Raw genomic sequence first — 13,038 nt, forward strand, 5'->3', positions numbered from 1 at the left:
ACGTTGCATATACATTCTTTCCTTTTACCTCGGTAAGGGAGAAGTAGTGTCGATATTTCCACGCTTCCCTGGCTCGTCGCCATTGTTTTAGAGCGTACAGTGAGACAGCGTGAGCAGGACACCCGTCCACGCAGCCTATCGTCATCGCATTTGCACCGGTGTCGTCATCAATCATCTCCACCCCTGCTCTCTCCCGGCAGCTGGTGTGTGGCTGTCAGATAGCCCGACACCGCTGCGCTTCATTCAACCCAATTGTAACACAAGTAACGCGCCACTGTACATTCTCAGTAACGGTAACGGCGTTGCAACGATAGGAAAAGTCAGTCATTAAATTACTCCGTTACTGAAGAAATAACGCCGTTAGTAACGCCGTTATACACTGGTGTTAGAGCACCAAGCAAGACCGCTTTAATGTCAATGTTAATGTTGAAACAAATGCTGTGGACAGATTGGTAATTTGCATTTTTCTTTATTTTTTTATCATTTATTTATTGTCCTAACAGATCAGGAAACTTTTAAATGACTGAAAACCTTATTTTTTGCACTTTATAAAAAAAAGTAGCCTTTTCATTTTTGTAGATATATAAATGTATATCATACATTGTATGTTTTTTGTGTTATTCCAGTTATGTTTAGATTTTTTTTTATCATGTAATATTACTTTTGATAGCTCAGGGACGTTGGAGCAATAACCTGTTGTTTTTATACTTCAGTCTGCACTGTGAATTTGAAATGTTCAGTTTTTGAATAAAGATGCGGCAATTACAAATGTTTCTTTTTTTTAACCGATTAATCGAAAAAATAATCGACCGATTAACAATTATTAAAATAATCGTTAGTTGCAGCCCTACATACAGTATAGCAGAGCAGAAATGATTTAACTGCTGCTTTAGAGTAAAAGACGTGTCATGTAAATGTTACCTGATTGCTCTGTTCAAATGTAACCATTAAAATATATTATGTTTTCTTTCAAACCCAGGTGTCTCCAGAACGTACGTCACAGAGGGGGAAGATGCCGTCCTTCACTGTTCTTATGGAGGAAGCCTTGAGAACACGGTGGTAGACTGGGAGAACCAAAATAAAAAAGAGGTGTGCCTCTACGACGGAGGCCAGCACTGTGAGGACAGGCGGGACAATCAGGACGAGCAGTACAAAGGACGAGCGTCACTTTTCTACGACGAGCTGAAGAACGGAAACGCATCCTTGATCCTCAACAACACAAGGATTGAAGACAAGGGGACTTACACCTGCACACTTCCACGTTTGAGTTCTGGAATCCAAAGGTCCACGGTGGAGCTCATCGTCAGTGAGTCGTCGTCTTTTATCTTCTCCCTTCAGGGGTCACCACAGCAGGTCACCTCCACCTTCACCTATGTGCTCCACATAAAGTGTCTGGGTGACGGCGCGCTGCACTTTGGAGTTTTCATATCGTTTATTTTGCGTTATTTAAAATTTAAATAATGGGAATTTGGACATTTGTGAATCGATTCAGAATCGTCCACGTCTGAATCGCGATGCATCTAAGAATGGATGTTTTCCCACACTCCTAACTCGTTCATGAACGTCACAGCTCTAGTTGTAAATGCTCATAACGTACATCACCAGGAAATTAAGTTTGATTATTTGTTTTGATTGCTCTGTTCAAATGTAACCATTCAAATATATTTGTTCTCTCAAACCCAGGTGTCTCCAGAACGTACGTCAAGGAGGGGGAAGATGCCGTCCTTCACTGTTCTTCTGTAGAAAGCCTTAAGAACATGGTGGTAGACTGGAAGAACCAAAATAAAGAAGTGTTCCTCTACGACAGAGGCTGGCACTACGAGAACAGGCTGTGCTGTCAAGATGAGCAGTACAAAGGACGAGTGTCACTTTTCTACGACGAGCTGAAGAACAGAAACGCATCATTGATCCTCAACGACACAAGGATTGAAGACACGGGGATTTACACCTGTGACCTGAGTTCTGGAAGGCAAATATTCACGATGGAGCTCATCGTCGGTGAGTCGTCGTCTTTTCTCTTCTCCCTTCAGGGGTCACCACAGCAGGTCACCTCCACCTCCACCTTGTCCTCTCTCTAGTGTCCTCTTCACAATGTCATTTTAAGTGATGAAAAACATTTTCCTCTATTGTCTGACATTCTGTCCACTAAACAACGAATGGATTAATCAAGAAAATAATGATACCGATATCACAAACTCGAGTATCTACAGATACTTATATTGGTCCGATACAGTCATTTCAGACCATTTATGAATTCATGCTGGTGTGTCGGGACGGGTTCGGGCTTAAAGACCCGTGGGCCCGTTCAGGCCCCAGAACTCTAAATCCTAGTTTAAGGGTAATCCTCTGTCGGCTGTTAACATTAAACAAAATGAATATTATAAAATACATGGTGTAGCTAACGTTCACTGTAAAAACATTCACTTTTGTGTTTTTTCCTTTAAGAACGGGTCCTCAGAAACAGAATTGGACTTGAAAAAGGTGAGTGATTATGGTAAATGGTAAATAATAAAATATATATATAAACTTGCCCTTAATTGTCATTTGACCATTTTAAATGTATGTAATGACTTATTTTTTAAATGCACCTTTTGTCATGTATTCATGTGTTAAATGAACAGTTTTTGCTTCACGGTCAATTTAAAATAGTTTGACTGATGAGCTGACCCACAGGAAATGGTTCAACGTGTCTGGATGATGGATAACCACAGGAATATTACATTTCTCCTGCTGCAGTGGTTTAAAATCATGTTATTGTTTTTACTGTGTTTGTAGGAGCCGTTCAGGCGCCAGTCCTTGAAATATCTGACGTGTCAGAGGCCGGCGTGGAGCTCCAGTGTGTGGTCAGAGGTTCTTCATCAAAGCCGAGTGTAGAGTGGCAGACGTGTGAAGGAACCTCTCTTAATTCAGAGGAGCCACTGGTCTCTGAGACACGAGGCCGTTACGACACCACGCTCCTCGTCACTGTGACGGAGACGAAGACCAACTGCTTCCGCTGCGTGGTCAAACAGGAGGACATTTACCACAGGATTGATGAGGAGTTCATTATGCCAAGTGAGACTCTCCTTAAACACATGTCAGGTCTTCATGTATGATGTTGTTGGTCTTTACCTCGTTGTTATGACCACTGTTCTGCTCATGCTGTCGTCTGTACATTTACATCCTGTTTGTTTTCTCTTTTCTTCAGAGAAACTCTTTGAGAAAAAGTCCTGCCACAGCACAGTTGTTCTCGTAGGCATGTTTTTTGCTGGAGTTATCGCAGTGTTACTTCTGCTGGCTGTGGTTCTGTCTCTGATCTTCACAAGACGCAGAACTCAAAGTAAGTTATGAAATATTTGATGACATTTTAATATTAATTGAGCTGCATCTAATGATTCTTTTCATAATCAATCAGTAAATAATTTTCTACTATTAATCAATGAGTTGTTTGATCCAGAGAATGTCAGAAGATGTTGATCAGTGTTTCCCAAACTTTGATATTGTGAAGTCCTCAAATGTCTTATTATGTCCACAAAGCAGCATGTTTCACTTTGAATGATTGTGTTGTTTTGTTTATATGGAGCAGGGCTGCCGACATTAATCAACTATTAATTGTTGACTGGACTCTCTGTCCGTCTGGAACTCGTTCCCCAAGTTTTCCCCGTCGACATCCGATAAAATAATTGCAATTATCTAAAGTTTGTCAGATTCTGAATGTTAGATACTTAGAATTATAACTATACTTGTCACATGAAATGGTTGATGTTTATACTCCTGAGTCACTTTGTTGTTGCTTTGATGTGATTTGAATTTGTGTCAGAACAGAATGTGCTGCTGAATGTCATTAATGTGGAAAACTGTAACTGTAACACAGCAGGGAACATGGAGAAGAAGATGATGATGAACGTCATATCCAGTAACATGACCTCAGGTAAATATAATGAACGTTTTATGTTTCATTCACTCATTTCACTCACTTTCCTGCTGGTTTGATGTGATTCTGTTTATGAGACGGAATATTTGCTGCTTCTTTTAGATCAAAACATTGGAAACAGAAGCACTGACACCAAGAACATAACGAATGGAACAGATAAGACAGAGGAGAAGACAGACAGAGGAGAAGACAGAGGCGGAGACAGAGGCGGAGAAGCTCATGTCCAGTAACACTTAAGGTAAACATGAGCAGGTGTTTCCTGCTTCATCAGTGTTTTTTTAGTCCCTGTGACTCGGGCTGGGCGATATGGAAAAAAATGTTATCACGATATGTTTTTCCATATTAATCGATCTCGATTCTTATCACGATATGTAGTTTTTGCAGATGCTGCCAGTGTGAGGGACATCCTGAAGCTTGAAGAAATAAGAGATTCACTGAAACTTTATAATAAAGTTTAATAACATAAAAAACAACTTATTTAAACAACTTAAAAAACAATTATTAAAAAATAACTAGTACTGAAAATAACTAGTACTGAAAATAACTAGTACCGCGCGCGGTTCTGAACGGGTTCGAGCCGACCCACGCGGGTCGCCGTGTGCCACGGCTCCCCGCGTGCCTCGCGCTCTCACCCGTTCATTCACCGCGCGCGGTACTAGTTATTTTCAGTACTAGTTATTTTCAGTACTAGTTATTTTCAGTACTAGTTATTTTCAGCGGCGTCCCCACGCATGTCGTTCCAAATTTCGAGGGGGATTGGGCAATGTATGGCAAAGTTATAGGGCACTTCCTGTTTAAAATGGCAGACTTCCTGTTCGGTCAAGTGCGTGTCCGTAAACGTGTTCAGGGAACTTCCCTTGTCTTACATATCAAGTTTTGTGCAGATCGGACAATCTTAGAGTTTACTTCCTGTTTCGGGCATTCCACTTCCTGTTGGGAGGTCATCTTTTGCAGACATGCTCAGGACAGGTCCCTGGTGTCACATATAAGGTTTCGTGCAAATCGGACAACGTACGGCAAAGTTAGAGGGCACTTCCTGTTTAAAATGGCCAACTTCCTGTTCGTCTCTGGAAACATGTTCAGGGAAGGTCCCATAACTCACATATCTAGTTTTGTGTCAATCGGACAATGTAAGACTTTACTTCCTGTTTCGGGCGTTCCACTTCCTGTAGGGAGGTGACCTTTTACGGACATGCTCAGGACAGGTCCCTGGTGTCACATATAAGGTTTTGTGCAGATCGGACAATGTACGGCAAAGTTAGAAGGCACTTCCTGTTTAAAATGGCCGACTTCCTGTTCGGTCAACGGCGTCTCCGTAAACATATTCAGGGAAGGTCCCGTAACTCACATATCTAGTTTCGTGTCAATCGGACTATGTAAGACTTTACTTCCTGTTTCGGGCGTTCTACTTCCTGTAGGGAGGTGACCTTTTACGGACATGTTGAGGAAGGGTCTGGAGTCCCACTTACTAAGTTTCAAGTGGATACAACAATCCCTGTTGGAGCAGCATCAAAAACTATAAATGTAATTCGGTCTGCTGTCACCAGGGGGCGCTGTATTTGAAAATGAATATTTTCATATAGACGTGTTCAGGGCCGGACTGTCATCAATCCTTGGAAGTTTGGTTCACATCGGACCAGGATTGGCAAAGTTGTAACAGTTTCTTTTTTTAGAATTTTCTACCACCACCAGGAGGCGCTGTTTTCAAAATGTACCGTTTCAGCTATACAGTCGTCTTCAGCAACTAACCATCATCAACTATAGCAAGTTTGGTTGGGATCAGACCATCCATCGCGAAGTTATAAGAGTTTCATTGTCTGTTGTGAAAAATTATTATTATCTCCAATTTTGGCGCCCCCTATCTCGTACGCCATACAATATTTTAAAAAGCTTTTGATAACTTTTGAAGCTCAACTCGTCCACATTGATCTCACCAAGTTTGAAGGTGATCGCACAAAAGCTCTAGGAGGAGATAATTGAAATACCAGCTGTCATATTGTCTGCTGTCACCAGGGGGCGCTGTTTTCGAAATTGAATATTTTCATATAGACGTCTTAAGGGCCGGACTATCATCAATCCTAGCAAGTTTGGTTCAGATCGGACCAGGATTCGCGAAGTTGTAGCAGTTTGATTTTTTGTCCCAAAAATCCGACTTTGCGTCGTTGCCATGGCAACACCGTTAAACGATTTGTCGTCATATTGATCACGCATCATCTACCATGTGTTTTGACTGTTGTCACCAATTTTGAGTGCGGTACGATTATCTGTGTAAAAGTTATTCCCGAAATCGTAAAAAAACTTTTTTTTTGTGTATTTTCTTTCACCACAAGGAGGCGCTGTTTTCAAACTTCACCGTTTTTTCATAGACGTCTTCAGCCATGGCCCATCATCAATCATAGCAAGTTTGGTTCGGATCGGACCTTCCATCGCAAAGTTATAAGAGTTTTGTTTTTCTGATGCGAAACATCAGAATCATCATGAACTTTGCCGCCCCCTATCTCGTGCGCCATGCGACATTTGAAAAAAATTTTGATACCGTGAGCTCCTCAACTGGTCCACAGGGACCTCACCAAGTTTGAAGGTGATCGCACGAAAACTCTAGGAGGAGTTAGTTCAAATACCATTGCTGCGAATTCGCCAAAATCGCCAAAAAATCGCCAATCAACCCAAGATGGCGGACTTCCTGTTGGGTTTGGATCATAGTCATAATGTAATTTTTTCTTCATCCTGACCCACTACACATGTGTACCGATTTTCGTGCATGTGCGATAATTGTGTTGGTCATGGTGAATTTTGACAGGTCGCTTCGCACGTTTTGGCCCCTCCCACATTCAATTTTCTACGCACATTCCCCGAACCTTTTTCAGACGTAAATTTACACCAGGATTGATGCGGTCACAAAAATCTGTGAGTTTTGGGGTATGGGAAAGGCCTCAAAAACGCGATTTACTTTAAGGAATAATAAGAATAAAAATAACTAGTACCGCGCGCGGTTCTGAACGGGTTCGAGCCGACCCACGCGGGTCGCCGTGTGCCACGGCTCCCCGCGTGCCTCGCGCTCTCACCCGTTCATTCACCGCGCGCGGTACTAGTTATTTTCAGTACTAGTTATTTTCAGCGGCGTCCCTGCGCATGTCGTTCCAAATTTCGAGGGGGATCGGGCAACGTATGACAAAGTTATAGGGCACTTCCTGTTTAAAATGGCAGACTTCCTGTTCGGTCAAGTGCGTGTCCGTAAACGTGTTCAGGGAACTTCCCTTGTCTTACATATCAAGTTTTGTGCAGATCGGATAATCTTAGAGTTTACTTCCTGTTTCGGGCATTCCACTTCCTGTTGGGAGGTCATCTCTTGCAGACAAGCTCAGGACAGGTCCCTGGTGTCACATAAAACGTTTCGTGCAAATCGGACAACGTACGGCAAAGTTAGAGGGCACTTCCTGTTTAAAATGCCCAACTTCCTGTTCGTCTCCGTAAACGTGTTCAGGGAAGTTCCCTTGTCTTACATATCAAGTTTTGTTCAGATCGGACAATGTAAGACTTTACTTCCTGTTTCGGGCGTTCCACTTCCTGTAGGGAGGTGACCTTTTACGGACATGCTCAGGACAGGTCCCTTAACTCACATATAAGGTTTTGTGCAGATCGGACAACGTATGGCAAAGTTAGAGGGCACTTCCTGTTTAAAATGGCCGACTTCCTGTTCGGTCAACGGTGTCTCCGTAAACATGTTCAGGGAAGGTCCGGTAACTCACATATCTAGTTTCGTGTCAATCGGACAATGTAAGACTTTACTTCCTGTTTCGGGCGTTCCACTTCCTGTAGGGAGGTGACCTTTTACGGACATGTTGAGGAAGGGTCTGGGGTCCCACATACTAAGTTTCAAGTGGATACAACAATCCCTGTTGGAGCAGCATCAAAAACTATAAATGTAATTCTGTCTGCTGTCACCAGGGGGCGCTGTATTTGAAAATGAATATTTTCATATAGACGTGTTCAGGGCAGGACTGTCATCAATCCTTGCAAGTTTGGTTCAGATCGGACCAGAATTGGCAAAGTTGTAACAGTTTGTTTTTTTAGAATTTTCTACCACCACCAGGAGGTGCTGTTTTCAAAATGTACCGTTTCAGCAACATAGTCATATTCAGGAACTAACCATCATCAACTATAGTAAGTTTGGTTGCGATCAGACCTTCCATCGCGAAGTTATAAGAGTTTCATTGTCTGTTGTGAAAAATTATTATTATCTCCAATTTTGGCGCCCCCTATCTCGTACGCCATACAATATTTTAAAAAGCTTTTGATAACTTTTGATGCTCAACTCGTCCACATTGATCTCACCAAGTTTGAAGGTGATCACACAAAAGCTCTAGGAGGAGATAATTGAAATACAAGCTGTCATATTGTCTGCTGTCACCAGGGGGCGCTGTTTTCGAAATTGAATATTTTCATATAGACGTCTTTACGGCCGGACTGTCATCAATCCTAGCAAGTTTGGTTCAGATCGGACCAGGATTCGCGAAGTTGTAGCAGTTAGATTTTTTGTCGAAAAAATACGACTTTGCGTCGTTGCCATGGCAACACCGTTAAACGATTTGTCGTCATATTGATCACGCATTATCTACCATGTGTTTTGACTGTTGTCACCAATTTTGAGTGCGGTACGATTATCTGTGTAAAAGTTATTCCCGAAATCGTAAAAAAACTTTTTTTGTGTGTATTTTCTTTCACCACAAGGAGGCGCTGTTTTCAAACTTCACCGTTTTTTCATAGACGTCTTCAGCCATGGCCCATCATCAATGGTAGCAAGTTTGGTTCGGATCGGACCTTCCATCGCAAAGTTATAAGAGTTTTGTTTTTCTGATGCGAAACATCAGAATCATCACGAACTTTGCCGCCCCCTATCTCGTGCGCCATGCGACATTTGAATAAACTTTTGATACCGTGAGCTCCTCAACTGGTCCACAGGGACCTCACCAAGTTTGAAGGTGATCGCACGAAAACTCTAGGAGGAGTTAGTTCAAATACCATTGCTGCGAATTCGCCAAAATCGCCAAAAAATCGCCAATCAACCCAAGATGGCGGATTTCCTGTTGGGTTTGGATCATGGTCATAATGTAATTTTTTCTTCATCCTGACCCACTACACATGAGTACCGAATTTCGTGCATGTGCGATATTTGTGTTGGTCATGGTGAATTTGGACAGGTGGCGCCGCACTTATTGGCCCCTCCCACATTCAATTTTCGACGCACATTCCCCGAACCTTTTTCAGACGTAAATTTACACCAGGATTGATGCGGTCACAAAAATTGGTGAGTTTTGGGGTATGGGAAAGGCCTCAAAAAGGCAATTCATTTGGGGGAATAATAAGAATAATAAAAATAACTAGTACCGCGCGCGGTTCTGAACGGGTTCGAGCCGACCCACGCGGGTCGCCGTGTGCCACGGCTCCCCGCGTGCCTCGCGCTCTCACCCGTTCATTCACCGCGCGCGGTACTAGTTATTTTCAGTACTAGTTATTTTCAGCGGCGTCCCCGTGCATGTCGATCCAAATTTCGGGGGGGATCGCGGCAACGTATGGCAAAGTTATAGGGCACTTCCTGTTTAAAATGGCCGACTTCCTGTTCGGTCAAATGCGCGTCCGTAAACGTGTTCAGGGAACTTCCCTTGTCTTACATATCAAGTTTTGTTCAGATCGGACAATCTTAGAGTTTACTTCCTGTTTCGGGCATTCCACTTCCTGTTGGGAGGTCACCTTTTGCAGACATGCTCAGGACAGGTCCCTGGTGTCACATATAAGGTTTTGTGCAAATCGGACAATGTACTGCAAAGTTAGAGGGCACTTCATGTTTAAAATGGCCAACTTCCTGTTCGTCTCCGTAAACGTGTTCAGGGAAGTTCCCTTGTCTTACATATCAAGTTTTGTTCAGATCGGACAATGTTAGACTTTACTTCCTGTTTCGGGCGTTCCACTTCCTGTAGGGAGGTGACCTTTTACGGACATGCTCAGGACAGGTCCCTGGTGTCACATATAAGGTTTTGTGCAGATCGGACAACGTATGGCAAAGTTAGAGGGCACTTCCTGTTTAAAATGGCCGACTTCCTGTTCGGTCAACGGCGTCTCCGTAAACATGTTCAGGGAAGGTCCAGTAACTCACATATCTAGTTTCGTGTCAATCGGACAATGTAAGACTTTACTTCCTGTTTCGGGCTTTCCACTTCCTGTAGGGAGGTGACCTTTTACGGACATGTTGAGGAAGGGTCTGGGGTCCCACATACTAAGTTTCAAGTGGATACAACAATCCCTGTTGGAGCAGCATCAAAAACTATAAATGTAATTCTGTCTGCTGTCACCAGGGGGCGCTGTATTTGAAAATGAATATTTTCATATAGACGTGTTCAGGGCCGGACTGTCATCAATCCTTGCAAGTTTGGTTCAGATTGGACCAGGATTGGCAAAGTTGTAACAGTTTGTTTTTTTAGAATTTTCTACCACCACCAGGAGGCGCTGTTTTCAAAATGTACCGTTTCAGCAACATAGTCGTCTTCAGCAACTAACCATCATCAACTATAGCAAGTTTGGTTGGGATCAGACCTTCCATCGCGAAGTTATAAGAGTTTCATTGTCTGTTATGAAAAATTATTATTATCTCCAATTTTGGCGCCCCCTATCTCGTACGCCATACAATATTTTAAAAAGCTTTTGATAACTTTTGATGCTCAACTCGTCCACATTGATCTCACCAAGTTTGAAGGTGATCGCACAAAAGCTCTAGGAGGAGATAATTGAAATACAAGCTGTCATATTGTCTACTGTCACCAGGGGGCGCTGTTTTCGAAATTTAATATTTTCATATAGACGTCTTTAGGGCCGGACTATCATCAATCCTAGCAAGTTTGGTTCAGATCGGACCAGGATTCACGAAGTTGTAGCAGTTTGATTTTTTGTCCCAAAAATCCGACTTTGCGTCGTTGCCATGGCAACACCGTTAAACGATTTGTCGTCATATTGATCACGCATCATCTACCATGTGTTTTGACTGTTGTCACCAATTTTGAATGCGGTACGATTATCTGTGTAAAAGTTATTCCCGAAATCGTAAAAAAACTTTTTTTTTGTGTATTTTCTTTCACCACAAGGAGGCGCTGTTTTCAAACTTCACCGTTTTTTCATAGACGTCTTCAGCCATGGCCCATCATCAATCATAGCAAGTTCGGTTCGGATCGGACCTTCCATCGCAAAGTTATAAGAGTTTTGTTTTTCTGATGCGAAACATCAGAATCATCACGAACTTTGCCGCCCCCTATCTCGTGCGCCGTGCGACATTTGAAAAAACTTTTGATACCGTGAGCTCCTCAACTGGTCCACAGGGACCTCACCAAGTTTGAAGGTGATCGCACGAAAACTCTAGGAGGAGTTAGTTCAAATACCATTGCTGCGAATTCGCCAAAATCGCCAAAAAATCGCCAATCAACCCAAGATGGCGGATTTCCTGTTGGGTTTGGATCATGGTCATAATGTAAATTTTTCTTCATCCCGACCCACTACACATGTGTACCGAATTTCGTGCATGTGCGATATTTGTGTTGGTCATGGTGAATTTGGACAGGTGGCGCCGCACTTATTGGCCCCTCCCACATTCAATTTTTGACGCACATTCCCCGAACCTTTTTCAGACGTAAATTTACACCACGATTGATGCGGTCACAAAAATTGGTGAGTTTTGGGGTATGGGAAAGGCCTCAAAAAGGCAATTCATTTGGGGGAATAATAAGAAAAATAACTAGTACTGAAAATAACTAGTACCGCGCGCGGTTCTGAACGGGTTCGAGCCGACCCACGCGGGTCGCCGTGTGCCACGGCTCCCCGCGTGCCTCGCGCTCTCACCCGTTCATTCACCGCGCGCGGTACTAGTTATTTTCAGTACTAGTTATTTTCAGCGGCGTCCCCACGCATGTCGATCCAAATTTCGGGGGGGATCGGGCAACGTATGGCAAAGTTATAGGGCACTTCCTGTTTAAAATGGCAGACTTCCTGTTCGGTCAAGTGCGTGTCCGTAAACGTGTTCAGGGAACTTCCCTTGTCTTACATATCAAGTTTTGTGCAGATCGGATAATCTTAGAGTTTACTTCCTGTTTCGGACATTCCACTTCCTGTTAGGAGGTAATCTCTTGCAGACATGCTCAGGACAGGTCCCTGGTGTCACATAAAAGGTTTCGTGCAAATTGGACAACGTACGGCAAAGTTAGAGGGCACTTCCTGTTTAAAATGGCCGACTTCCTGTTTGTCTCCGGAAACATGTTCAGGGAAGGTCCCGTAACTCACATATCTAGTTCCGTGTCAATCGGACAATGTAAGACTTTACTTCCTGTTTCGGGCGTTCCACTTCCTGTAGGGAGGTGACCTTTTACGGACATGCTCAGGACAGGTCCCTGGTGTCACATATAAGGTTTTGTGCAGATCGGACAACGTACGGCAAAGTTAGAAGGCACTTCCTGTTTAAAATGGCCGACTTCCTGTTCGGTCAACGGCGTCTCCGTAAACATGTTCAGGGAAGGTCCGGTAACTCACATATCTAGTTTCGTGTCAATCGGACAATGTAAGACTTTACTTCCTGTTTCGGGCGTTCCACTTCCTGTAGGGAGGTGACCTTTTACGGACATGTTGAGGAAGGGTCTGGGGTCCCACATACTAAGTTTCAAGTGGATACAACAATCCCTGTTGGAGCAGCATCAAAAACTATAAATGTAATTCTGCTGTCTGCTGTCACCAGGGGGCGCTGTATTTGAAAATGAATATTTTCATATAGACGTGTTCAGGGCCGGACTGTCATCAATCCTTGCAAGTTTGGTTCAGATCGGACCAGGATTGGCAAAGTTGTAACAGTTTGTTTTTTTAGAATTTTCTACCACCACCAGGAGGCGCTGTTTTCAAAATGTACCGTTTCAGCAACATAGTCGTCTTCAGCAACTAACCATCATCAACAATAGCAAGTTTGGTTGGGATCAGACCTTCCATCGCGAAGTTATAAGAGTTTCATTGTCTGTTATGAAAAATTATTATTATCTCCAATTTTGGCGCCCCCTATCTCGTACGCCATACAATATTTTAAAAAGCTTTTGATAACT

At 43.1% G+C, this 13,038-nt stretch overlaps 1 protein-coding gene across 4 annotated transcripts in view; it reads left to right on the forward strand.

Moving 5' to 3' along the window:
• The window catches only part of LOC131461023 (butyrophilin subfamily 3 member A2-like), an 81,472-nt gene that overhangs the window by 3,037 nt on the left and 65,397 nt on the right, over positions 1-13,038 (forward strand). For 2 of the 4 annotated variants that reach the window (XM_058631995.1, XM_058631996.1), the window contains exons 2-4: positions 980-1,306; positions 1,684-1,998; positions 2,446-2,481. In XM_058631995.1, coding sequence (XP_058487978.1) covers positions 980-1,306; positions 1,684-1,998; positions 2,446-2,481 — 678 coding nt within the window. Of the gene's footprint in view, positions 1-979; positions 1,307-1,683; positions 1,999-2,445; positions 2,482-2,775; positions 3,055-3,187; positions 3,320-3,853; positions 3,911-4,015; positions 4,152-13,038 lie in introns of all 4 variants that reach the window. The other 2 variants (XM_058631994.1, XM_058631997.1) reach the window with 2 other exon arrangements.

This window comes from Solea solea, chromosome 6 (assembly GCF_958295425.1).
Source record: "Solea solea chromosome 6, fSolSol10.1, whole genome shotgun sequence".
In the NCBI taxonomy this organism is placed as follows: domain Eukaryota; kingdom Metazoa; phylum Chordata; class Actinopteri; order Pleuronectiformes; family Soleidae; genus Solea; species Solea solea.